The sequence below is a fragment of the Danio rerio genome, chromosome 16 (genome assembly GCF_049306965.1).
Source record: "Danio rerio strain Tuebingen ecotype United States chromosome 16, GRCz12tu, whole genome shotgun sequence".
NCBI lineage: Eukaryota > Metazoa > Chordata > Actinopteri > Cypriniformes > Danionidae > Danio > Danio rerio.
Window position 1 is genome coordinate 35,157,175 of NC_133191.1, and position 24,613 is coordinate 35,181,787.

General features: G+C 36.1%; 3 protein-coding genes and 1 long non-coding RNA gene across 15 annotated transcripts in view; 1 reads left to right on the forward strand and 3 right to left on the reverse strand.

The window, feature by feature from the left end:
* Positions 1–132: 132 nt before the first annotated feature.
* Positions 133–24,601, forward strand: LOC141378227 (uncharacterized). The gene is made up of 5 exons (XR_012392208.1): positions 133–213; positions 9,362–9,526; positions 11,765–13,411; positions 13,538–13,641; positions 24,083–24,601. It is a non-coding gene; the product is annotated as an uncharacterized lncRNA (long non-coding RNA).
* Positions 7,509–15,387, reverse strand: styk1b (serine/threonine/tyrosine kinase 1b). Its single transcript, NM_001305565.1, is given in 10 exon segments — positions 7,509–8,289; positions 8,388–8,484; positions 8,582–8,622; positions 9,295–9,503; positions 10,328–10,408; positions 11,747–11,928; positions 12,019–12,324; positions 13,274–13,447; positions 13,553–13,611; positions 15,213–15,387. Coding segments are annotated over 9 exon segments (1,344 nt in total). The 5' UTR covers position 13,611; positions 15,213–15,387; the 3' UTR covers positions 7,509–8,093.
* LOC141378226 (glutathione S-transferase kappa 1-like) lies at positions 16,562–19,904 on the reverse strand. Of its 3 annotated transcripts, none has more exons than XM_073926184.1 (7): positions 19,785–19,904; positions 19,640–19,705; positions 19,104–19,233; positions 18,837–18,982; positions 17,558–17,674; positions 17,385–17,478; positions 16,562–16,807 (listed from the first exon to the last, which is right to left on the reverse strand). In XM_073926184.1, exons 1-7 carry the CDS (start codon positions 19,878–19,880, stop codon positions 16,764–16,766), a joined length of 693 nt encoding a protein of 230 aa, XP_073782285.1. In that variant the 5' UTR covers positions 19,881–19,904; the 3' UTR covers positions 16,562–16,763. The 3 variants fall into 3 exon arrangements, with proteins under 3 accessions (XP_073782285.1, XP_073782284.1, XP_073782283.1); XM_073926183.1 differs by having other exon boundaries at positions 19,104–19,211; positions 19,618–19,705; XM_073926182.1 differs by lacking the exon at positions 19,640–19,705 and having other exon boundaries at positions 19,104–19,217; positions 19,785–19,848.
* gstk1 (glutathione S-transferase kappa 1) overlaps positions 20,056–24,613 on the reverse strand; it is a 32,263-nt gene continuing 27,705 nt past the window's right edge. For all 10 annotated transcript variants that reach the window (XM_068213942.2, XM_068213941.2, XM_073924880.1 and 7 more), the window contains 5 exons: positions 24,383–24,499; positions 24,025–24,170; positions 23,759–23,875; positions 23,570–23,663; positions 20,056–21,096 (listed from right to left, as the gene is read on the reverse strand). In XM_068213942.2, the coding sequence (XP_068070043.2) occupies positions 21,065–21,096; positions 23,570–23,663; positions 23,759–23,875; positions 24,025–24,170; positions 24,383–24,499 (506 nt within the window). In that variant the 3' untranslated portion in view covers positions 20,056–21,064. The remainder of the gene's footprint in view (positions 21,097–23,569; positions 23,664–23,758; positions 23,876–24,024; positions 24,171–24,382; positions 24,500–24,613) is intronic.

The window sequence follows — 24,613 nt, forward strand, 5'->3', positions numbered from 1 at the left end:
TCAGATTATTTATAATAGCCTCCAGAGTCTGTCCACTTGGTGTCTGAGTATAGTGTAGCTGTTTTTGTAGCCTGTGGCTTTAAATCCAAATGAGCTGTTTTCTCCCTGCCCACCGCTTCCACGTGCGTGCCTGCTTCTCATCGTGCCTTACGTCAGATAAACAACACAGTGACATAGACAGAAACGGACGAGCTCATTAGTCCAAAAAACCAAGTAAGTTTATTTCTTGTATTTGTGGTGAAGTTCATTCAAGTCTTTCTGAACACAAATGCCGTTTGGAATATACACACGCACGCACACACACACACATTCGTGTTTACCGACACCATGCGGCCATGGTAATTATAGCGGTCTTTAATACAATTCTGTTTTAAACTTGTTTGCCAAATTGCTCTGTGGTGATGTGTATACATGTTATTAATGTGAATTGAATTATAGTAACAATGGGTCCGTCAATAATTTGGTAGGCACTCTGCAGTGGGCCCAAGCGGCAACTTCCCACTCTCCCTCGGGAAACCAATGCAGAAGTAACTAAAACTCTAGATGTTTTCTGACTGCAATGGTAAATTGGCCAATTTTACAGCTGATAAAAACATGTTTAAAGCCTGGTAAAAATGGTTTTGGTTCATAAAACTAGTATTACTCTTCATGACAACTGTGAGGGGGTGAATTTTTTATAAACTCATCCATTTCTTTTTTTATTAAGTCTGCATAATTAAGTGCGTGGCCACGAGTGACAGCTAGATCTGGCTGCTCGCTGTCTTGTCACCTCAGCTGATTCGGCTAAATAGCCGCTCAACTTGGCATATACATTGTGGTTTTGTGTACGTACACAGTCAATTGCCTTTTGGAATTATTTCCCACAATTATCAGGATATATGGCATGCTGTGTGCACTTAATTGTGCTCATTTCCCAGCTGAGTGAAATTATACACTCATATACAATCTCTATAAATGTATTTGCTTCATTTAAGATCATTTATCATTTATATTTTTCTTTAGAGCTGTAACGCACTCCAGAATCTGACAGACTGATTTGCTGTAGGCTATAAAACAGTCATCTGAAATGTTGTAATATAGTGTTATGACTGGATTTCATAAATAGCCTAGCGTTTACTAATACGGACTATATTTGAAGTATTTAGAAAAAATTCACATTTTCCTCCTGTAGAAAAATATCATAGGAACAATGCTTAGTGACTCAATGTATTACAACTGTGTTTTTAAAAGACTACCAAGTACATGTGGTCAGAACACAAATGAGTCCCAGGTAATGAAGAATTAAGCGTTTCTCCCAAAGAAAAGCCAGTTTAAGCAAAATACTAGCAGGCGTCTGTAGCTCCGCTGACGCTTTGCCTCTTTGCCCTTATTTGGTCACCACCAGTGGATGCAATGCTGCGCAAACAAAATGGCAACAGTTGGCCATGCCAGCTTGTTGCTTCATTTGCGCTCTTCAGAAACCTATGGGTGACATCACTGATACAACGTCCATATCTTTTACAGTCTGAAATCAAAATCACTCCTCAAAAAAAAAAAAAAAACTCCTATTTTAACGTCATGAAATTAAAATAAAAGACTTGTGTTTCTATCACTCCAATATAATTATGGAGACACTGTACATACACACAGTTCTGTCCAACAAGATTTTCATCATAGGTGCCCTTTAAGTAAGGGTTTTAAACTGACAACTATGCAGATGTTAAAACAATCCATCAATAAACACACCTTTCTGCTCTGCTGAGCCAAAAAGAAATGTAATGTAAATCACAAAATATTTCAATCCTATGCATCCAATATAATCATTCGAGTGTGCATGCAGACTGTGCCTATATGAGAAGGTGTTGATTTTTTACAGTAGGGGTTGATGTAGACATGTGCATCAGTCTATTCCTGAAGATGGTATCAGATTATTGCACATCGCTATTCACATGTCACAACAATATTTCAGGATCTTTGCCAAGGGCCAAGGGCTGTCACATGCCAGGACCCTATGCACTCAGTCACCCTTTTCCACCCACCTACGTCGCCTCTTCCCATAGGTCGACTTGGATTTAATCAAATTGATCATTCACTCAACTGAAACATATTGATCTAACCAGAAAGGAAGCATCATGTTTCTTGGATACGAAGCGATTTCATTGGTGGATCAAAATACATCAAATGACTGCTAATATCCAATTCAATTCATCTTTATTTCTATAGCGCTTTTACAATGTAGATTGTGTCTAAGCAGCTTAACATAGAAGTTCTAGTAAATGAAAACTGTCGGTCCAGTTTTCAGAGCTGAAGTTCAGTTCAGTGTGGTTTAATTTGTCCTGCTGAAAGTCCAAATGCGCAGCTTCACAAGTCCCAAACCAAGCAAGCCAGTGGCGACAGTGGCGATGAACAAAACTTCACCAATTGATGAAAGTGAAGGGAAAAAAACATTGAGAGAAACTAGGCGGAGTTGAGCATGACCCTTTCTCCTCTGGCCAAACTTCTTGTGCAGAGCTACAGTCTAGGCGCCTGTGGCTGGAAAGCACTGGACGTTCATTGTGGACAGTCTGCATATGTGAGTATGTCACAGGTGGGTGATCAGGCTGGCCCACGGGATCAATGTGAAGACTTATCTGTCACTGGTCTTTCAGGAATCAGTCTTATGCTCCGCTCTTCCATAACTGCCACAGCATTAGCTCAGAATATGACTTGTCCAGGATTATGCGATTATATTGTGTCCAGGTGGGGTTAGTTACGATGTAAATAGTTACTGTGATTAAATCACTTTCCCACTGAAAAAGTAAAGGGATATTTCTCATTTTTTATACTTGTAACATACTCTTTCAACAGTTCTGTATAAATGAATTCAAAGTGATATATAATAATTTACAGTATGATTATATTTTACAAGTAAAGAACATTTTGCAAGCAAGACAATTGCATATATACAGTAGTCAACATTCAAAGTGAATCATGTGTTTTTCAAAATTGTCCTAGGACAGGAATGGGTGTTGTTCAGTAGTTTTAGGACAACTTAGATAAAAGGTAAAGATCCACTTCAAATGTTGACTACTGTACACTAAAGAGCGTAAAAAAATTGAGAAATGAGTTCATAACAATGTAATGTAAAAATACAGAGAAGCAGTTTGTGTTAATGTTACCTCAAATAAAAATTACTTTATTTGTCCAAGAACTGTACATGCTTAACACACAATGAAATGTTTTAGAAATGTTTGTATGTTTGAAAAAAAAGGTTTTATACATATATTGTGTAGAATTTAAGTGAAGTTTGTTTATAAACTAATTTTGAAAGGATCACGTGCTCATGATTGATCACAGCTGGTCCCACATCAGCTAACACATGATGCGCCAATTAGATAATTCATAACTCGCTATAGATCACCAGAGTTTCTTACCTTAGTCATCTTTGTCTTGAAGAATCCCCTTTTTCACCCTCACTCCTCCCCCCTTTTCCAGGGCAGCACACAGTATGAATGTCACTGGGTCGAGTCCTTACCGGGCCAGTCTGCGTTTCTTTGCAGAGTCTGCATGTTTTACCTGTGCTTGTGTTGGTTTACCTGGGTTCCTCGGTTTCCTTCCACAGTCCAAAAACATGCAACATAAGTAAATTGACTAATCCAAAGTGACAACATAGGCAGATTGTTAAGGCCTGTGCACACCAAGACATTTTTTTGCTCATGTTTTCCGTCTACGTTTAATGCCTTGTGACTAAATAAAGGGCGTCAATGTGATCGTGCACACCAACGCGCAAAACGCCAGGTGCAAAAGCGTCATTTTTTAAAACAACACCTCATGCTCGTTTTTTTGTTTTGAAGTGCCGCGTCAAAACCTTCTCCACCAATCAGATTGTCCCTTTTGTTCATGTGCACAGAGCTGCTGAAGTTACAGTAAACAGCACTTGGAGGCACTCAAATGCAAAACTGTCAATGCAAGCACACAATGAAGAAGATGCCCAGAGGCAATATGAACGTGGAGCTTCTTATTGCACTGGTGAACAATAATCATTTCTTCATCGCTAGAGCTGGAGCTGCTACTTGGGGCACTAAAACTGAGGGGCACAAACTCTTTCTGAAGAGGCAATGCCCCCCTTCGCTTACCCTGATGTTGTCTATTGGAAGGAATGTGTCAATAGAGCCGCCATTTTAGTACAGGGTAGCGCTCCTTTGAAATGAACGCTCCTTTTAATTGACCGCCATCTAGCGGTCACATAATCTAATGACTAAATATTATGACAACTTGTTCAACTTCTTTTATAAATATATATAACTTGATATTACTTTTTCCTCACCACCACACTGGTCTTTTTTCAAAATGTTGTTGTTGGAAACTGTATTTTATATACTTAAATTTGACTTTTGCATGCTAAAAGTACTTGAGTAAGAGATGTTTTACTTGATTTGGGTCATTAAAAAAACTCCCTATGATGTGTGTGGCCTATACCTGCTGTAGTCAACCTAAATCCTACTGTAGGTTGACATAAAACCAAAACAACACCCATTCTTGTCTTAGGACATTTTATTAAGCAAATTTTAAAATAACAAAGTTCATGACATGTTAAATATATAGTATAATTTGCTGGTTTTAAACATACAGAATAATAATATAGTTATGAAACAACCATAACATAACCCTTATGTCTTAGGACATCTTTGATTAACTTTTTATTACCTACACCAAATGTTGACTAATCAAGGTACATTTATAACAACCATTTATTTGTTAGACTACTGTATTGTCAAACCATGTTGCATACAAATGCATTCAACAGACTTACATGACAGTGCATTGCTGTAGAGGACAAATAAAACACGAGACAGGTGTTTAGAAAGAGTATAGTTTATTTAGTTTGACATGCAAACAAGACAAACTTTCAGAAAACAACCCGGAAACATTATAACGCGCGTTCGTGAATATAACCCGCGGTTGTCTTCAACCGTTGACTTCAATAGTCCTTCTTTGCTCAACAGCTTAGCTGAAACACAAAGCAAAACATTACAACAGTCAGAAAAAGAGCAAAGAGCATAGAATCACCAAGAGGTGACACTCTACAATTTGGGAAACAATAACGCGCTTTTTGAATAAATAAATAAAAACAAAGCAGCTGCTTTCCATCGCGACAGCAATGAGATCCAATGGACGGCCGATCGCTTTTACTTCAAAATGGCGGAATCCGGGGCTATTGCTCTTGGTCATTCTAAGCTCTTTGCATAAAGTTAAATCATAACAGTTACCATGGTGTCTATTTCAAACTATAGTAAACTAAAGTTTGAAACTAAAGTTTAAAATAGACGCTGAGTGGGCCTCGCTACTCCCACCCACCATAACCCTCGCAGCGAGGTCCCACTACCGGCCCCCCGTGTTTCCCTGAGGATCCTCGGGGGTTGTTTTTTCCCCTGCCTAGGGCTCAAAGGCCGCCTCGTCCCAGGGAGTGCACGAGAAGACCGGGTGCCAGGCCGTGCCAGTATTCAATAGATGTTGCTCGGCGGCACATTGCATCGAGCAACAAACATGTAATATTCCTTTGCGATGTTACGTTTATGTACGCAAACCACAAGGAACTACAGCACAGACGGGCCCGAGTGAAGCTTCACGAAGCGGACTTCGTGAGATTGGCGTGGCTCCACTCCTACCGTCGGTATAGAACTCACCTTGGTCAAGTACAAACAGCTACACCGAGCAAACTGACAACGCTGATAGAGAGCACACGAGCTTTATAGGAGCGCAGATGCAAATTTTTACAAGGCACGTCACTGCTGTCTCGTTGTCATGGCGAGCACTTAAGAGGGCTCATCTGATTGGAGCACATAGACTCAGGAATCTGAGTCACGGCCAGTTGCCGTCTGCCGTACACAAAAATATATTAAATATATTCAATATATTTTTTTTTACATTTTTGGTGCTGTGTAATATTCTGGGATGCAGTAGAATATGGATACAGATGAATATAATTAAGTATATGCCGAGCTAGTGTTGTTCCCATATACTTATAAACTTCCGGTGACCGGTTATTGTGAGTTTTTTCCATTGTATACGGTTCCTTTTACAGCATTCATGTTGTAATGTAATTAAAATACATTCAGTTAAATAAACTTTGGCATTCATTTAGTTGTTCAAGCGTAAAACGAGACAAATGGCCTTTTACTCGCACTCGCCCGTCAGAATTGTCAGGATAGCGAGAACTGTAAAGTGTTTTGGGTTGACTTTTCCAATTTCATTAAAAAATTCTTATTTTCAAACTTCTGTATTTCCCCAAAAAATGTATTCTTTGGTTACTCTCTGAGTGTAGATCCTTCTCATTGTAAATTTATTATTGATTTATTGCTTTTTTAAACAAAATTTTACATCCATAAATGTAAATTTTCAAGGAAACACCCTTACTTTTTTATTTTCAGAAAGGATTTTGAAATTTATGTGAACTCTTTAAAAGACTCTAACAATTACACTGCATTTAAAACGCTTTCTTGGTGTAAATCATTTAAACTTGTTTAATTTGCTGGAAATCTATTTATGTAACCCTCTTTGTCTCTTTGTTCATATTATGTCTTTGTAATGTTCTTTCTAGCATTAAAAAAAGAGAAAAAGTAGATGAGAAGATTCCCCCTATGTGTAAAGCGCTTTGAGTGCCAAGAAAAGTGCTATAGAAATGTAAGGAATTATTTTTGTTATTATAAAGCACTGTTCATCATGATATAGCCATTCTCATAATTCAATTGCTATTTCATATATTTTTAAATATTTAAATGTGTGTTCTGAAGGTTGGAACGGCAGGGGTGTTAATAATTATTGACAGAAAGAATTTTCAGTTTGAGTGAACAATCCTTTATAAAAACTGGGGGGGCACAAACTCTTTCTGAGGGGGAAATTCCTCAAATATTTTGATATTCAAAGGCTTTTATTCTCATAAACCGTGCGGATGTGAATGCTTCTGACTGTTCTGATTGGCTAAAGTAGACGTCTCACGTCAGCACGTTCTAGACGTGCACGCGCTCCATCCGCCAATCTTCCCTCTGCATTCACACAGCGCAGCATTCCGGCAAATTACCGGTAATCTTACAACTTCTCTTTCCGGAAAATAGCCAGAACGAATTTATATTTTGAGCTCAGGGCTCTTTCTCGCCAAACACACTTTATAATCATCAGCTAAGTGTGAACTCTTGAAAAGTTTTTATTTAAACAAAAGTAAACAGTCCTGTTTGACTCCAATTTAGGTAATTAAAAGTTTTCTGACAAAGTCATTTAAAATGTAATTTAAATACAATTTTAATGATGTAATTAGTAATCATGAACCATTTTGAAGGAACTTACCCAACAGCAATTATGTCTTAAATGTAAGAAAACTAGAATTGAATTATTTAACTATGATTGGACCCTGTTATTTATTTGTTTTTGTGATTTTGCTTAAAATATCCAAGGTTTAAACAGAATTATTTTATTTAATTTTGTTCATATAACCAGAAATATCAGCCATGTGTTTATTAAATAATGCTGAAATGGTCAAAAATGGATCTCAATTTTACTTCAAAAATCTTTTATTTTCCAAAGTTTTAAGTTAAATTTTACATTACAATAAAAATTTTATCATATAAATAAAATCACTGGATTTGGCAACATTGCAATTTCAATGCATTTTAAAGAAAGAATATCTGTAAACACTTTAAAATTTGCATTTCATATGTTATTTTTTTAAATATAAGTGTGGCTGGTCAGGACTCTTTAGAGGGCACTGGAAATCCACAGCTTAAAGCCACAAGGACAAAAGAGAGTTTTCATAAACAGCGTCCATCCAGTTTTTCAGCAGCGCCGGTTCCAGAATTATTTTCCCATTCATTTTCCATAAAGTCGTACGAGCCATTAACCAAACATTTGCTTTAAACAAATTCATACAAGGACTGTGTACTTATCAGGAGGTGCTTAATATGTGTTTTGGTGCAACCCTCTGATTCTGTGAACAGCATCTTGCAATGTAATTTTTCAACACAATGTCAGCTATTAAACACATTGTGTATTAATGTGAACAGAACATTTCAACAAGAGCATATATTCATATATCATGTAGCAGCCTCACAACAACTTTTACTTCACGACTGCTATCCTTTTTAAAAAACAGTGTAGCTGTTGGATTCTCCATATCCAGCCTCCTTCAGATACTGTTGAATATTGATTGGCTCGGGCACACGGAGAACACTGCTGTCACTGGCACTCTTCTCTCCTGATTGGAGTTTACGCCTGACTTCAGCCAATGAGGGCCGGTCTTGCTCTTTCCAATGACAGCAGGATTTGATAATTGAGTAACTAGAAAAAAAAAAGCAGTGGCAACAAGTAAATAAAAATACTACAAATACTTTTTTATATAATAATTTCTGAAAAAAAGGTTGTAACAATGAATTTACAGTGAGTTTGAGCAGTTGTTTGGTTTTCTTATTGGTTTCACCCTCTGATGATGCTGTAGAAGATCTTTAACAGGGATTTCGGCAAAAGGAACTTCACCTGAAATAGGTTTAAAAAATAGAATATACAAAAATGTGAAACAAAGTTAAATTTGTTAATCATTGTGAAAAAATTCTAAAAAAAATACTAAACTCACCAAGTGTCACCATTTCATACAGCAGCAGCCCAAAGGACCAACTACAAAGAAGAGCGAGAAATACAGATATTTGTGATGAAAATGTAATTCAAGAGTCCACCTTTAGCTGATGATTGATTAAAAGCATGTTTGGCATGCTGTCCTGGAAAGAGTCCTGAGCTCATAGGACCCTGGAGCCCAGGGCTCCCTCCCATTTGCAGGTGGAGAGGAGAGTTTGTTTAAGCTCAGGTAGGTCTCGAGAACTTCCCCCCTTTTTGGAGCTAATGACAAATAGGAATTGCTATTTAGATATATACTACTAGTTAAGAGCTCAACTTTAGTGCCAATTTAAAATGGCCAGTTCACCTATAGCGCATGTCTTCAGGCTGTAGAAGGAAACCAGAGAATATGGGGGAAACCTACACAAGCATGGGGAGAACATGTAAATGTCAACTGGTCTGTTGAGAACTTGAACTGTGTGCTGTGAGGCAACAATGCTAACCACTGGGGCGTCGTGCCGTTCTACAAGGGAAAGGTGGAGGAGTAAGGGTGGAAAGGTGATTCTTCAAGGCGAAGATAACTGAAGTAAGAAACTTTGGTTATTTATAATGAGCTAGGAATAATCTGATTAGTGAATCATGTGTTGGCTTATGTGGGACCAGCCATGATCAATCATAACCACGTGTAAACTTCACAAAGTTTTCCTCATAATAGATATTGTGTGCTTAACTTACATATCACTTTTTGGAGTAGAAGGTCTCTTGGCCAGTAGCTCAGGAGCTTGCCACTTTTTTCTTCCAGGATCTTCACTGTAATTACCACTTCCTGATGTCCTCGTGTACAAGTCGTCCAAACCCCAGAGTTTTGCAGTACAAATCCTGCTGACCAACACATTTCGAGCCTTTAAGTTGCAGTGGTGAAGATCTTTGCCATGGAGAAAGTCCTACAGGGAAAGGAGAATGAAAGGTGAGAATATATGAAGCCCTGAAACTGAACAATGATAGCAAATGGCAAACGACACCATGTAGAACTACACTTTTTTAACCCTTGTGTGCTGTTGGGGGTGTTTTCAACCACTCTGGAGTGATTTTGAGTCTAAATTTGGCCACAACTTTCACTGTTTCAGCAAATGGAATGATTTTTGGTGACAAATTTTATTTTGACTCATATTTTGGGAAAATGTTTTTCAAAAAAATTTTTTAAAACAAATGTAAGAGTACTTTCTAAGCAAATGGACTACTCTTTGTTATGTTCGAGGCTGATTTTGCTTCATTGACTTAATTGACTTAGAATTAAATTATTTTGATCGCGAAGAGATGCAACCCATATAATCATGCATTCATGAGTGTTGCTGGTTTTCCCTGTTTGGAAGAGTTAAAAGTTTTCATTTTTACTATTGATCGTCATTTGCAGTGCTTAGTTTATGCCTTCTATTTGGTGTATAGTGTGTATGTGAGAGAGACCTTTGTGCACTTATCTACATATTTCTGAACTCCATATAAAAGCCAAAAACTTTTTTTTTTATCTAAAGAGTTAATGCTGCCAACTCATGATCAACAGTATATAAATTACACATTTCTCAAAAGAAACAAGATCCCACAATCAAGAATGCATGATTATATGGTGTCAATGGGGCAAAACAGCCCCAAACATAACAAAAGGGTTGTAAATTTGAACAAGGGTTAAAGGGCTTCTGTGTTTATACTACCAGTTAAAAAGCATAGATTTGGCTTAAAGAAAGTGGTGGTAAACCAGTGGTCAGCTTACCAGTGCTGAGGCCACATGGGAGGCCATGTTGAAGATTTTTTTCTCTGTCATCTGACACATGCCATCTGGTCCAACATTATCCTGTTTGAAAAGAATGGTTAATAAAATATTACTTGTACATTTTACAAGAAGATACTTATGTTTTTCTTTTCAAGATATCATGGTTGATCAAGTGATTTACTTGCTTTTTCTTACAAACAGTTGAACATTTTTAAAAACTATTGAGCATTATACACAATTATTTTCTCAAGTGCTCAGTCTACTATGATTATGAATGTTTGAATATGAATTGACTATACTTCAAAACACATATTTTACACGGCCATCAAGCATAAACAACAGCTAAAGCCAAAGTTAACATTGGAAATAAACAAGAACAGTACTCGCCGTATCAAATGGCAAATGAATTAGCAAGAGAGTACCAAGTTTATTTAGACATGCAAAGTTTGAGCTCAACAATTTAAGACATATTTGAGAAAGCATTTTAAAAGATCACACTTCATTTTGATGGTCGGTTTGTTGAATTTAAGTTACATTTACATGCCAACTAATTCTTATTAGATTATGAGTAGACTCTTAGGTTAGGGTTAGTATAAGTTGACATGTTCTTGCAAGTTTCTTATAGTCAGTTAAATGTCTGTTGAAGGATCAATATCAACATATTAAGCATACAGTAAACTAATTCTCAAATGAACCACCAAAATAAAGTGTTGCCTTTTTTAAAAGATAAGTTTACAACACATGACATAAAGAAGATTGTGAGCACAAATTAAGAATTTGTTGCCATTAATCAATAATGTGTTAGTTTAAATTTTTAGATCTGTTTATTGCTATTTTGGATGTTCTAATTCAAATTAAGCATGTTGTTCTCATTGACCAAATCAACTGTTTAAGGGCATATTCACATGTCAAAAAAAGACAACTCTGACATTAGTTACACACCATCAGTGCTTTGGAAAACAGAAAATGAGTTTCGTAGTGCAAAACTGTTGTTGTTGTAATGTAAAGTAATAAAATCTAAGTAAAAATGAACATAAACCAAATACAAAATGTGAAATCAGTCAGAGGTTGGTGTAGGCATGCTCAAACATTCTATGGCTACATGACATGACAACCAAAACAGCAATAGCTACTGGCTTGGCTAGCATAATGCAGCATTTTGTTTGTAATTTTATGTATCCTTGTGAACAAGGGTGGTATTGACCACATAAGTCTACTCCATCTGTAAGTAAAACTAGAAAAAAGCAGTATATAAAAAAGTAAATAAATATACAATACAAGACTGTCCAAAAAAAATGCTTATAAAGCTGCATTTGCTTTTCAGAACCAAAAAGGTGTGTACACTGTTGTCATATAATCATATAATTTTCTTCAGCTTAAAAAAAACGCTGCAATGAAACGTATAGTCAAATCTTTTACCTGTCTACATCTCCACAGGAATCCAAGCAGATCTCTGTTCTCCATCTCCTCAATAACAGTAATGAGAGGAGCCCGCAAGGATATCACTCCCAGCAGCTCTGGTAAGAAGGGATGAGGCCCTAACTGGGACAGGAAGGCCGCAAATCCCAAGAATGACTGACTTTCCTGATTACTGGCTGAATCTGAGGATGAGATTTAAAAGAGGGTCAGTGTACCTGGAATTCAAGATCTCAATCAGACATTAAGTGCAAGTTAAAAAACCTCCTGGGCACCTTTAAGCACACGAAGCACCACATTTCTGTTTTCCATACGAGCCCTATAGAGGGAGATGGGGCTGTCTGACTTCAGTGAGTATGAAGCTGGGAGAGGAGCGACTCCGTTAAAGTTCTCCGGCAGTCGCTGGCGTGGAAGTTCTCGTGGCTTTGCAAAGGCTGAAGCTGTGGCGCCAAACATGCCATCAGTAAAGGCAACATTGTTGTCATGATCGAGCCTGGCTGGCATTGTAGGGTTGAATGTCATGTAAGTAGTTGTGTCCAGTGCTATGGGCTCCCCTTCCAGAGCATTCAGACCCAGAGGAGCTGCAAAGACAGAGCAAGAAAGAGGGCGAGAGACTGATTAGGTGGCACATGATGAATTATAAATATGAAAAGAGCAAAACAGGTTGCTTAATATTGAATATAATATCCATCCAATGTCATCTATGTTTACATGATGCATCAAATATTACATCTTTGACAAATGAAATATATTAGTTTGCATTAGCACTAAAGCAAATACCACTATTATTTTAAGAAATGTTTATTTTTTATGATCAACTTTTCATTTTATTATAAAATGTGCAAAATATGTGTAACAGTAACATGCATTTTTGTTTACGTATGAATAAATACAATGTTCATTCATTCATTCATTTTCCTTCGGCTTAGTGCCTTTTTTATCAGAGGTCTCCACAGCACTCCTGAAGCTTGTTAAAATAGATGGGATCAGATTATTGCATGGAGCTCATGCTGCTATACACTTAATGCCACAAGAGTAATATTTTAGAATCTTAGAGAGCAGCCAGCCAAGGGCCCCTTACATGCCAGGTCCCTTGGCACTCAGTCATCCTTTTCCACCCACTTATGATGCCCCTGTCTGTAAGGGATTGGGTTACACTTACTTACAGTCCTATAACTTCTGAAGGACACCAATAAATAAATGAGCAAAATAACATTTCATTATTATACTTCTGAGTTTGCATGTTCCCCCCGTGTTGGCGTGGGATTCCTTCGGGTGCTCCGGTTTTCCCCCACTGCACAACACATGCAGTATAGATGAATTGGGTAAGCTAAATTGTCTGTAGTGTATGTGTGTGAATGAATGTGTGTGGATGTTTTCCAGTGATGGGTTGCAGCTGGAAAGGCATCTGCTGTGTAAAACATTTGCTGGATAAGTTGGCGGTTCATTCTGCTGTGGCAACCCCTGATTAATAAAGGGACTATGCCGAAAAGAAAATGAATGAATTTTATACTCCTTTTATATACTGACCATCAATGCCCTGCAAGTTTCTCCTAGTCCTGGATACTCGACTGGAAGCAGGTTGCAGGCGTTCCACCTTCTCTGGACAGAACCTCAGCAGCATAATGAATAGCAGCGTGATCAAGAACATCATGAAGAAGATCACCGGTACGATTATCACCTCTTGTTCATACACACGAATTTCTGGGGTCAAGGAGTAAAAGGGACATTTCAAATGACAACTTTGATAATGTAGTTGAGGGATGGTCATGATTCCTTTATTTAATCTCACAGACATGATCTACTTACCACACAGCGCATCTCCAGGCTCACATTCAGAAGATGCAGCGCTGGAAGAGGCCGCCATCCTGCACGGATACCAAAAGGGAATTTAAAAGGTTGGAGGTGTTTTTTAATGATCTACTTATTATTTGTTGACCAAAGTATAAGTGGATTTCCAGATGCAGAGATCACTGAAGCTAAAATAAACCTCTCACAATGTCAGTATGAAATATTATGAGTTGGATTCAGGGTCAGTGAAACATGATCTTTGTTATCAACATGAAAAGAATTTGGCAGCTGAGACTTCACAGATCTTTCACTATCAGTGTCCTTTCCAGAGAGTTTTTTTTTTTTTTCTGTAAGGATCACGGTCAGAGTAAGGAGAAAAAATTACTGATTTTGGCAACACTTTATTTTAATGGTCCATTTGAGTATTAGTATACTGTCTGCTTAATATCTGTCGATACTGCTCCTTCAACAGACATTTAACTGACTATAAGAAACTTTGCAAGCACACGTCAACTTACACCCTAACCCCAACCTAACAGTTTACTTATACTCTATTGAGAATTAGTTGGCATGTAGATGCAATGTAACTTAAATTCAACAAACAAACCATTCAAATAAAGTTTGACCCAGTTTTCCCCCCTGTAATGATCACAGACAGTATAAGGGGAAGAATTAAAAGAGTTTGTTTTCTGTAAGGACCACTGACAGAATAAGGGATAAATACTAGGAAATATATGCATGTACATATTTACTGTACATGTAAGTAAAAAAGGTTGATCTGCAGCTGACAATAGTGTCTTATATTCTCAAATACACACTGTGCGTGCAATATGAGAAGACCTCCTTTGTGAGCAAACAGCTGAACACACCCAATCTTTCTAAATGTCAGACAGTAGATTTGCCAGGTTGTGTTTGTGTGTTATCACGGCTCTGTGAGATGCTGCTTGTTTTTTTTACAGTTCCATAAGTGTGGCTAAATGTGTCTTCAGAATGTAAATTGAGGGCAGACTTTAAGCTCTGCCTTTGACACAAACACGGAACTGCTTTTTTATTGAATTTTGATGCTTAACCTGTTAGTCTGCATTTTTTTCTATTCTCAAAGACTACACTATGACACGTCACATGCACAAAGATGCACAGGGAAACACAAATAAACTAATCTTTACTTAGGAAGTGTATTTAATAACTGGGTATTTGTATAAATGGATAAATGCTGCTGGTCATTAAAAAAAGATCTCTGGAAAAATAGTAATAATGAAAAATGGTAGTTGAGCACCAAATAAACATTAGAATAATTTCTGAAGGATCATGTGATCATATAAAGACATGAATTTTTTTAAATTTATAAAACTGCAAACATTTATTTTTTAAAATTGCAATATCAATCTCAAAGTATTACTGTATACATATCCAAATAAGTGCAGTCTTGTTATACTGAGATGAAAAACATGAAGAAAACCATAGCCCATTAAATTTTAAAACAGTATTGTAATACAATATTGACTTAATATTGTGTTTTAACACCCTTAACTCGTCTGTGTGCTGTATAATAAAAACTAATCCACAAAAAAAGATCAAATCATCTATCAGCTAATTCCACATATGCAGAATGCCAAGTCACATGTTCGTAACCCATCAGCACTGTGGGGATTTAATCTGCAGCTCTCTATTGGCTTACCTGATGATCCCTGCAGTTGTAGACGTTCTTAGCTGTTCAGTTTTTCCTTGTCTCTATTCAGAAAGTTTTCCATGATGGCAATAATATCCCATTAATGAACACAGCACAAACATATCCCGCTGTTAGTCACCTTCCTTGCTGCTATAAAATTTCCTTATGGTGAACGGTACACCAAGTCTGCTTGTATTTGTCGAGGTCACACCTTTGTTGGTTACTTGGCCCCGCCCTCCTCACCTTTGCTTCAATCTCATCTGAACTCTCTGTTGTTGTTACTACACTCCTTTACTGTAGGGTTGCAAAGTATGATATATGCCTATTGTTTCACAATCTATCCTTTTTGCAGTGAATCTAGAGATTTAATGCTTAATCTCTGTGTTTATCTCTGGTTTGGTATATTAAACTAATCAGAACTCTCGTGTTAAGCATCTTCTTCCTGAATCTAGCCAAACTGAAACCTGAAGATCCAGCTCCTCAAGTTTCTCTAGAAGGTTCAGACTTCCTGGCACGAATGCTGACTCAATCAGTGTGCATAAAACACAGTTAAAGAGGCCAAGCGAGTTTTACCTTTCATTTAGATTTGTGACTAAAATGCTTTGATGAATCTTGGATTTGTGGACTGAGGTAATTTTTACATGGGTTGTGCATCAGCAGCAGTGTACATCATGACAAGAAATATACATTAGTTAACATTTAAAGTGGATCAAAAATGTTTATACAAATATTTAAGATTAAAAAGATAAGAATGGGTACTGTTCAATAGTTTTAGGACAAGTTTAATGAAAGCTTGTTCTCCACTTCAAATGCTGACTGATGTATACTAAACATTCTTACACTCTCAGAAATAAAGGTACGCTAGCTGTCACTGGAGAGGCACTTTTTGCAAAATGTACAAATTTATACCTAAAAGGTCTATATTAATACCTCAAAGGTACATATTAGTACCTAAATAGTACAAAAGTGTTCCTCTTAAAATTTTTAGGTACTAATAAATACTTTTGAGGTAACAATATGGACCCTTTACGTAAAAATATTTACCTTTTGAAAAGGTACAACCCCAGTGACAGCTTGCGTACCTTTATTTCTGAGAGTGTAGGAATGTCACCTAAAAAAGTAATGTATTTACCGCATTTGTTCTCACCAATCAAAACATATATCTTAAGAAAATAGTTTGTATTTTGTGATCTTAGTGTTTTAATCAGGCAACTTGACTTATCCCGGAAAAGCATTATATAATAGTAATAATATATAGCAAATGAAAGGTTCCTGTGAAACTCGATTTAAAATCATGTTCATAAGCTTAGTGTAGCAAATCACGTAATATGGTGCCTATAAAAATCATCATACCTCTTTGAAATAATGACTTTATTTGTCATACAGCCTGAACTCAAATCACATTTCAAATAACTTTTACAGCCTTTGACATGCTTTTGTAGCCTAATACTGACCAGTGCCTTCTTCAACTTTATCCTAAAGAACTTACAGGGTATGATAGTTTTCTATAGTTACTGTATAGTGTAAAGAAATACATACAGTAGGGAGCGTGTGAAAGTGTCACATTGTGGTCTTGATTGGACAAGGCCCTGCCCACTTCTCCCCTGAAAGACAAAAGAAAGAATGATTGGAAAATAAACCTAAAATTAAGTTTTTAAATCCCACAGTTAGTTAGGAATTCAAGATTAATTCATGACACAGTGCAATAAATCATTAGGAAAACCAGCTTTGGTACAGTATATATAATAAAGTAGATGAGCATTCATCATCCAGTTGGATCATTAAACCAGTTAAACTAGTTAAACAAGATGGTTAGTTGGCAAGTTGTAAATAAACACGTAATTACACATGCATGACAAAAGCTACATGTTTCTTAATTGACAAGCAGTAAATGGACGTAATGATCAGATTGTCCTGGCTAATACGACATCACTAAAAATGTTTCTTTTAGACTGAAAAAAATGCTACTTTCCACATAAAGATAATTAGTACCATAATGAGTTTAGGAATCATGTAAGCAATCAAATGCTTTCCATGAGATCTGTAATTTATTGTTAATCAAACTGAAGATGTTAAAATGAGTGATTCATTCACTGTATTTTATTTAACTGTAGTAACTTCAAATAAATTCTGAAGCTCTAAAGTAGTCCAATCAACAGTTAAGCCTTAGATTGTAGTTACCGATGCGATGAGCTATGAGCTCAAATCTGTCACAACCAAAGAAAACCTCAACCTTCCCATTGACATGGCACACAATGAATGGAAGACCAAAGGCCTGATAAAAAGAGGAAAATTATTTACTGCAATTTAAAAAAATCAACACAAAGATGCTTTGGCATAAAAAAGTCACTAACATTTTTCTCCAGTGCTTCCTGTGTGACACTCTTCAGCTTGTCTTTAATTGGCTGAGATTTGGCATTGGTCAGCAATTCTTCCACCTCATTGGCTGAGAGACCTGCCTGTAATCCTGCCTGCACAAAGCAGAAACACAAATAATGTCTTACAATAGTTTGCTTTAGGCATTAATTAAGATTGACAATATTTTATCTTTCATATTAAAAAGAGACTTTAGGAGAATATTGGATTATTATGCCACGGAGTATTTGAGTGAGGGTGGCACGGTGGCTCAGTGGTTAGCACTGTTGCCTCACAGCAAGAAGTTCGCTGGTTCGAGTCCTGTCTGGGCCAGTTGGCATTTCTGTGTGGACTTTGCATGTTCTCCATGTGTTCATGTGGGTTTCCTAAGAATGCATTGGTTTCCCCCAGTCCACAGATATGCGATATAGGTGAATTGGACTATATTAACTAAATTACCTATATTGACCATAGTGTGTGTGCATGTGAATGTGAGAGTGTATGGGTGTCTTTTAGTACAGGGTTGCAGCTGGAAGGGTATCCGCTGTGTAAAACATATGTAGGAATAGTTGGTGGTTCACTGTGGCAATCACCGATAAATGATTGTATGAATGAGTATTTTATTTGAGCTTTACTGGTACTTAAGTATCTGTAGATGTTTATGAGGCCGTTGTACCATTTGCAATATTAGTGTTGAATTTTACAAACATGCGATTACTCACAAGTCAGCTGTTCCTGGATCTTTACTTGCATATCTTTCAAATCACTCCAAGATACTTTAGTCCTCATAGTTTACTGTTCCAATAACATGGTAAATGATCTCAGCTTCCCCAGAGATATTATAAAGAGATCTAATTAACAGTAGTGTATTAATCATTTCAAGTTTCTCCTCTCGTACGTGACACAGATTCATCAACTAGCTTTTAAAGTATTCTCATTCATGCAAGTAGCCTTGTTCGCTATAAGGGAAATAATAGTAAAATGCACACTGTCTAGTGTCTGGTTAGGTCTTGTTTCAGTGATGGCTATATTTTATCCTTTAAGAATGAAATGAATTGTATTTGAATAAAGAGTACATATATTTATACAAACATTTTAAAAAGTAAAAGTTGTTAATAATCTTTGTCGAATAGCTAAAAGGGTTTTTAAGTATAATAGCTAATTACACTGAACTAACTGACACTGGTAATAATTGAAAGATCATTATGTAAATAAATACTATTTGGTCATTTGTATTAGTTTGTTTGTTTTAGTTTCTCCATCCTGGGTATAGTATACCTCAATGAGTGAGGGAGGCTGGGTATTGTCTAGATTGTTTTGCCATGCTCGTTTCCAGAGCTCTCTAGAAACCTTCTCCAATAGCACATTTTCTTCTTGGTTTTTCTCTGCTATAGCAGTCACAAAGCGCATTTCAAGCAAGGTTTCTTAGATGAAAAAAGAAGGAGAGAGAGAAAAAATTTAAAAAAAAAATATAAGGAAATAAAATATGTATTATAGCTGAGGCCATGACCATCATCATTAAAAAAAACCTGCAAATTTAAATACCTTTGTTAAAAACTGGAGGGGGATTCAGAGGGACCCCATAGTACTCAGAAATCAGTTTCAGATCTGCGAGCAAGTACCGCTGCTTATTATCAACTGATCCAGGTTCAATGTTACCTAAAAAAAAAAAAAACTTGATTGAAAGTTTTCATCTCTTCATTAATAAATGCAAAATACAGGTGATGTGCAGCTGAATTATGATGTAGCTGTTACAATATAATTGCTGCCAGAGGAATCTGATGTACAATTACACGTAAAATTGTGGCATATTAATTATTAAAGCTGGCGGTTCATTCCGCTGTGGCGACCCAAGATTAATAAAGGGACTAAGCCGAAAAAAAAATGAATGAATGAATGGTTAAAGCATTCTAATTAGGAGATTGCATCCATTTTCTATTACCATCAACTCTTAAGGCTCATTTTTAAATAAATACACTATAACTTGATTGTTGTGTTAAGAACTAGTTTATTTGGATATAAGGAAGGATATTTATGTTAAAGCAAAAATGGTTTTATCCATTTCCTGAACCTTTAAAAACTCCACCTAAAAAGGCTGGTTTATATTTAAGGTCAATGTTCCAAACATTTTTGTAGCGACACAGCACCTAAACACAGAAAATAAATTATATTGGTACACTTAAAGCAAAAAATTAAAAAATAAATTAAAAAGATAAAATGACGGACCTCAAATGCCAGCCAAGAATAAGGAGAGACAACATCGTAGAAAAATTCAACCACTTTTCTGGAACTGGACATCTGTAATATAACCATAATGAGCATAAACACATAATTATGGGCTACAATTTATGAATAGTTAATCATTTACATTTTTCATAATTCACACACTTCATAATTAATAAAAAAAATATTAGTGCTCATATAAAACCTGCAAATCATCTACTATTAGAATAAAATACGTATTTCAGCTGTTGATGTGAAATGAAAAATCATCACCGAGTCATTAATTGCAAATAAACTTTATTTTGTATAAGATTTTTAACAATACACTCAAGAAAATGTGAGTATTAATAAGATTAGTGACAGCTTATTCAAGGGAGCTTATCAACATCTTATTTAAACCATATAAAATATATGAATTCATGCATATACAATTCTACTCTAAGCTTAATTTTCATTCATTGTTCTCTAAAAACAACCTTTTTCAAAGCTGATCTGAAGAGAATGAACTCAGTACTCAATAAAATACTTTATTAAACGTACCACAACAACACAATTTCTACCATTTTGTGCATATATGAAAAAATATTTTACGAAACTTAACATTGTATGATGCTAAAACATCTATTACCTTATTCAAAAACAACTTTTATTTGTGACCGCTATTGTGACCACACTAATAATTTCAAAGACACTTTAAGACAAAACAGAAAACTCATGAATATTCATTTATACTTCATCCAGCATCACCGAATATCTAACACACACAAAATTTCACAAAACCTGTTACCAAAATATGTTTTGAAAGCCAACATTCATTAACACATAGATATATGATATGAGTAAAACATATGAATATATATTTTTAAATGTCTTTGGCATGGTTAAAAATGCCGGTCATAATGTGAGGACGGGCCGTATGTGGCGTATGAGCTGTAGGTTAGGGACTCCTACTCTATACTCACTTAACATTCACATTTTAACATAGACTAGTTAAAAGAACCATTTAGCCATCAGAGAGGATTACAATTCACAATCTGACCAGAGAGTATAACAATTCACCATCAAAAACCTGATAATTCAGCACCTTACCTCAATTCAATGCACCTCAATTTTCTCTAGAAGCTTCAAATATCCAGCCATGGCTCTTGACTCACTTAATGTGCATGAAACACACTCTGTGTTTTTGATTTGGGACAAAAACATTAATTTTTTAAGACTTAAAAGCAAGTGAAATTTAGAGGTTGTTCAAAATGGAGTTTGGAGGTGCAACATCACACTGTGGGCTAGGTAGGGTGAGGCCCAAACCACTTCTCCCCTGAAAGACAAAAAAAAATGAGTGGACAATTAGAGCCTTTGACCAAAGATGTCAATATCCTACAGTTTATGGTTTTATTTATGGTTTAAAACTGGGTATGGAAAATATTAAAAAGTAATAATTGAACAAATAAATGAAAACCAACAAACAAAAAAACTGAATTAATAGCAACCTAAGTGTATTTTATCATATGCAATGTAGATTTAGTGTGCATTAAAAGCACTATGCTTTTGGCTCAATCTCTAATGGCACACTTCATTTATCCAATGGTCCAGTTGATTCAGATAAATTGCATCCACAGATGATGTATTTTATACATTTCTAGCTCAAATCTGTAAGATTTCCAAGACTCTTCTGTTTCCTTGTTTCTGCAGTTGGTGAGATTTCCTGCTTGTCTCTGGCTGGCATGACAAATTATTACATTTTAGTGTATTTCGAAATCAATTAGATAGGTGGCAAGCCATTGTTTTTGATTATTTTAATATATATAATAAGTACGCTTGACCAGAATTCTTCTGTGAAGAAAGCATCATTATTCATTAGTGATGTTGTCATCTATTACAGTATTTTAACCCATAGACATTGGGACAGCATCAGACACCAATATTAGTTACAAACAAAGGATATAGTGCTGCTTGAATCTTCCACTACAGAATCTGGAGTACACAAGGTGTACTTGATGCTATACAAAATTATATTGAAGAATGCTGGTCTTTTGTTTGGTTCAGATGCAATTGAATGTTACAGATATGGATTGCATCTGAGGTAAGACTAAATATACACGCAATCTTTCAATGTGCACTCATGAACATTTACAAAGGCTGTCGAGTGCACATGTCCATTAGGTCCACAAGTCTGCTTGTGTGCATTAGTTTGTTTCTGATTGAACCACATCACTTTCATTACAACCATTGATTTGGATTTTGTCTAGAGATTGTGGGATTATCGATCTTAAATAATCCACTGACAAATAACCCAATAATAACTCAATAACTCAAACTAACACATAGGATTTTTCCTGGTGCATGTAATCCCGATGCTTTGAGCAGACTTCTACCAGATATTCAAAGTGACAAAACATCACAGATGTGCTCAGTAAATTAAGGCCTTAATATACCTCAAATGAAGTTCTTAAGTCTTCGCTTGAGAGCAATAAGAAGTTTGAAAAGGCTGAGGGCTGTATTTTAATGATCTAGGCGCAAAGTACAAAGTGCACGGTACAAAAGCATTAAGGGCATGTCTGAATCAACTTTTGCTATTTTAAGGACGGAAAAAAATGTGCTCTGCACCGCAGCGCATGGTCTAACAGGGTTGAGCTTATTCTCTAAATGAGTTATAGGTGTGTTTTGAGCATAAACCAATCAAAGTCTCATCTCACATTCCCTTTAGGAGTCAGTTGCGTCGGTCCATGGGGCACTTGCTATATACAGTACATAACAGACTTTGTAAGTGGAAAAACTCAACACTTCAATAGTGAGAAAATAGTTAAACAGCATCTGCAGCGAGAGGATACTTTCACTTTCTTTCATGGATAAGGAAACTGTGTTATACACACTACGCCAAAGATATCTATTAGCCTACATAATTATTTTGTTTATTAAGCGCAAAGATTTGTTTCAAAACTATTTCTAAATTCAGTTCTAATTTCCAGCAAACAAATAAGTGAACAATAATAATGAAGTGTGGTCAAAAAACAGAGTTACATTCCAAAACCTGACAGGTGGACAAATCTAAGCTTGTTTTTATTAAAACAAATATAAATATGCATATAATAAATAATAGTGCAACTAATAATAACATTATGCAAAAGCAAATTGTCGCAAATAAACTGAAAAAAGCCCCTGAGGTGAAGAAGGCAGGGAGGCAGTGGTTTTTGTATTTATGTAGAAAATTATTTTTTTTGTAATGTTTTAATCCTTTAATTCTTTTTCATTTGTAAAGATATTTGTGTTTTGCTGTACATCCTGTGTGTTTTAAGCAATGTTTAAGCAAGGTTTACAGCTAATGCATTCTGCGCTGGACTTTAGATCTGCTTTCAGCTGGTCTATTGCACAGTCTATTTTAGATCCTCAAAATAGCAACGTGTCAACAATGTGCCTTAACACACCTTTTTTCTAGACCGGAACACCCATAAGTCCACAAAGTGTTGCAAATGGATTTGCTATTTAAACAACATGGCTAAAAACAGGAAAATCAAGGTTGCATTGATCTGAAAATAGCAACACGTCATGGAAACACGTCTTGCGGCTTATTTTGCTTGGTATATCATAGGGCCCTGAGTGACAGTATACTGTTTTCAAGCACTCCACAGTGCTTGCATGCACCCATAAACACAGCATTGATGACAGCTTTGAGAGAAGAACCTAAACAACTGCATTTAGGATTAGGTTTAGCCAATTTTAAAACCTTGGAGAGTCTTGCGCATAAATAATTTTCTAGATTCCTACTAAAAAGTATAAATTTCTAGTCTTACCTAGAAAATACGCCATAAGCTCAAATCTGTCTGAACCGAAGAAGACCCCAGCCTTTCCGTCAACCTGAACCACAATGAATGGTAAACCAAAGCACTACAAACAGAGGGGAAAATTGTGTTAGCGTGTTTTATTTTTTAACACAAATACATTATGCTAAGGGTGTAGAGATGCAAGCAAACACCACTGACTTTATATTTCAGAGCTTCATTTGTGATACTTGTCAGCCTGTCTTTGATTTGCTGAGATTTAGCAAGGATCAGAATATCATCTACTTCATTGGCTGAGAAACCAGCCTTTATTCCCACCTGTAAAAATTAAAAGGATTTTAAAGAACAAAAGAGTTTGTTTTATTGTCTTTGTTATAGGTTTAGCATATGTCAGTGCTGAAATATATTTTAGAATATACTAATTACTGTAATCTTGATTTAATTTTGTAATCTTGAGTATAGCATACCTCTGTGAGTGAGGCAGGCTGGACTATGTCCTGATGAGTGCTCCACATTCGTTTCCAGAGCTCCCTAGACACCTTCTCCACCAGATCATCACCATCTTTTTCCTTCTCTGCTACAGCGGTCACAAAACGCATCGGAATCACAGAGTCTAACATTGCAAAGAGAAAGACAGACAAGAAAAATGGAGGCAGTGCTCCATCATTTTTCTCCCAGGACACCCAGGAAATATTGAGGTGAATGATGATAGTAACTGCAGATTTGGTTTAAGAAAAAAGTTAAATTTTGTACCTACATGACTAAATAAGGTAAAACCCTTCCTCGACAATTAAAAACATGCTTTAGAAATATTTGGTGAGAGACCTTTCTTGATAAGTTTTGATGGTCGATACATTGGAACCCCAAAGTACTGAGACAGCAGCGTCAGATCTGAAGTCATGTACAAGAGCTTACTAGGGTTTAACACAGGGGGCTGGTTTCCTATGAAAAGAACAAACTTAATAAGCTTTTCCCAAATAGTGAAAATGTATGTTATAATTAATATATGTATTTTATACATTTGTAAAATAAAGAGAATAATCCTAAATTAGTTAC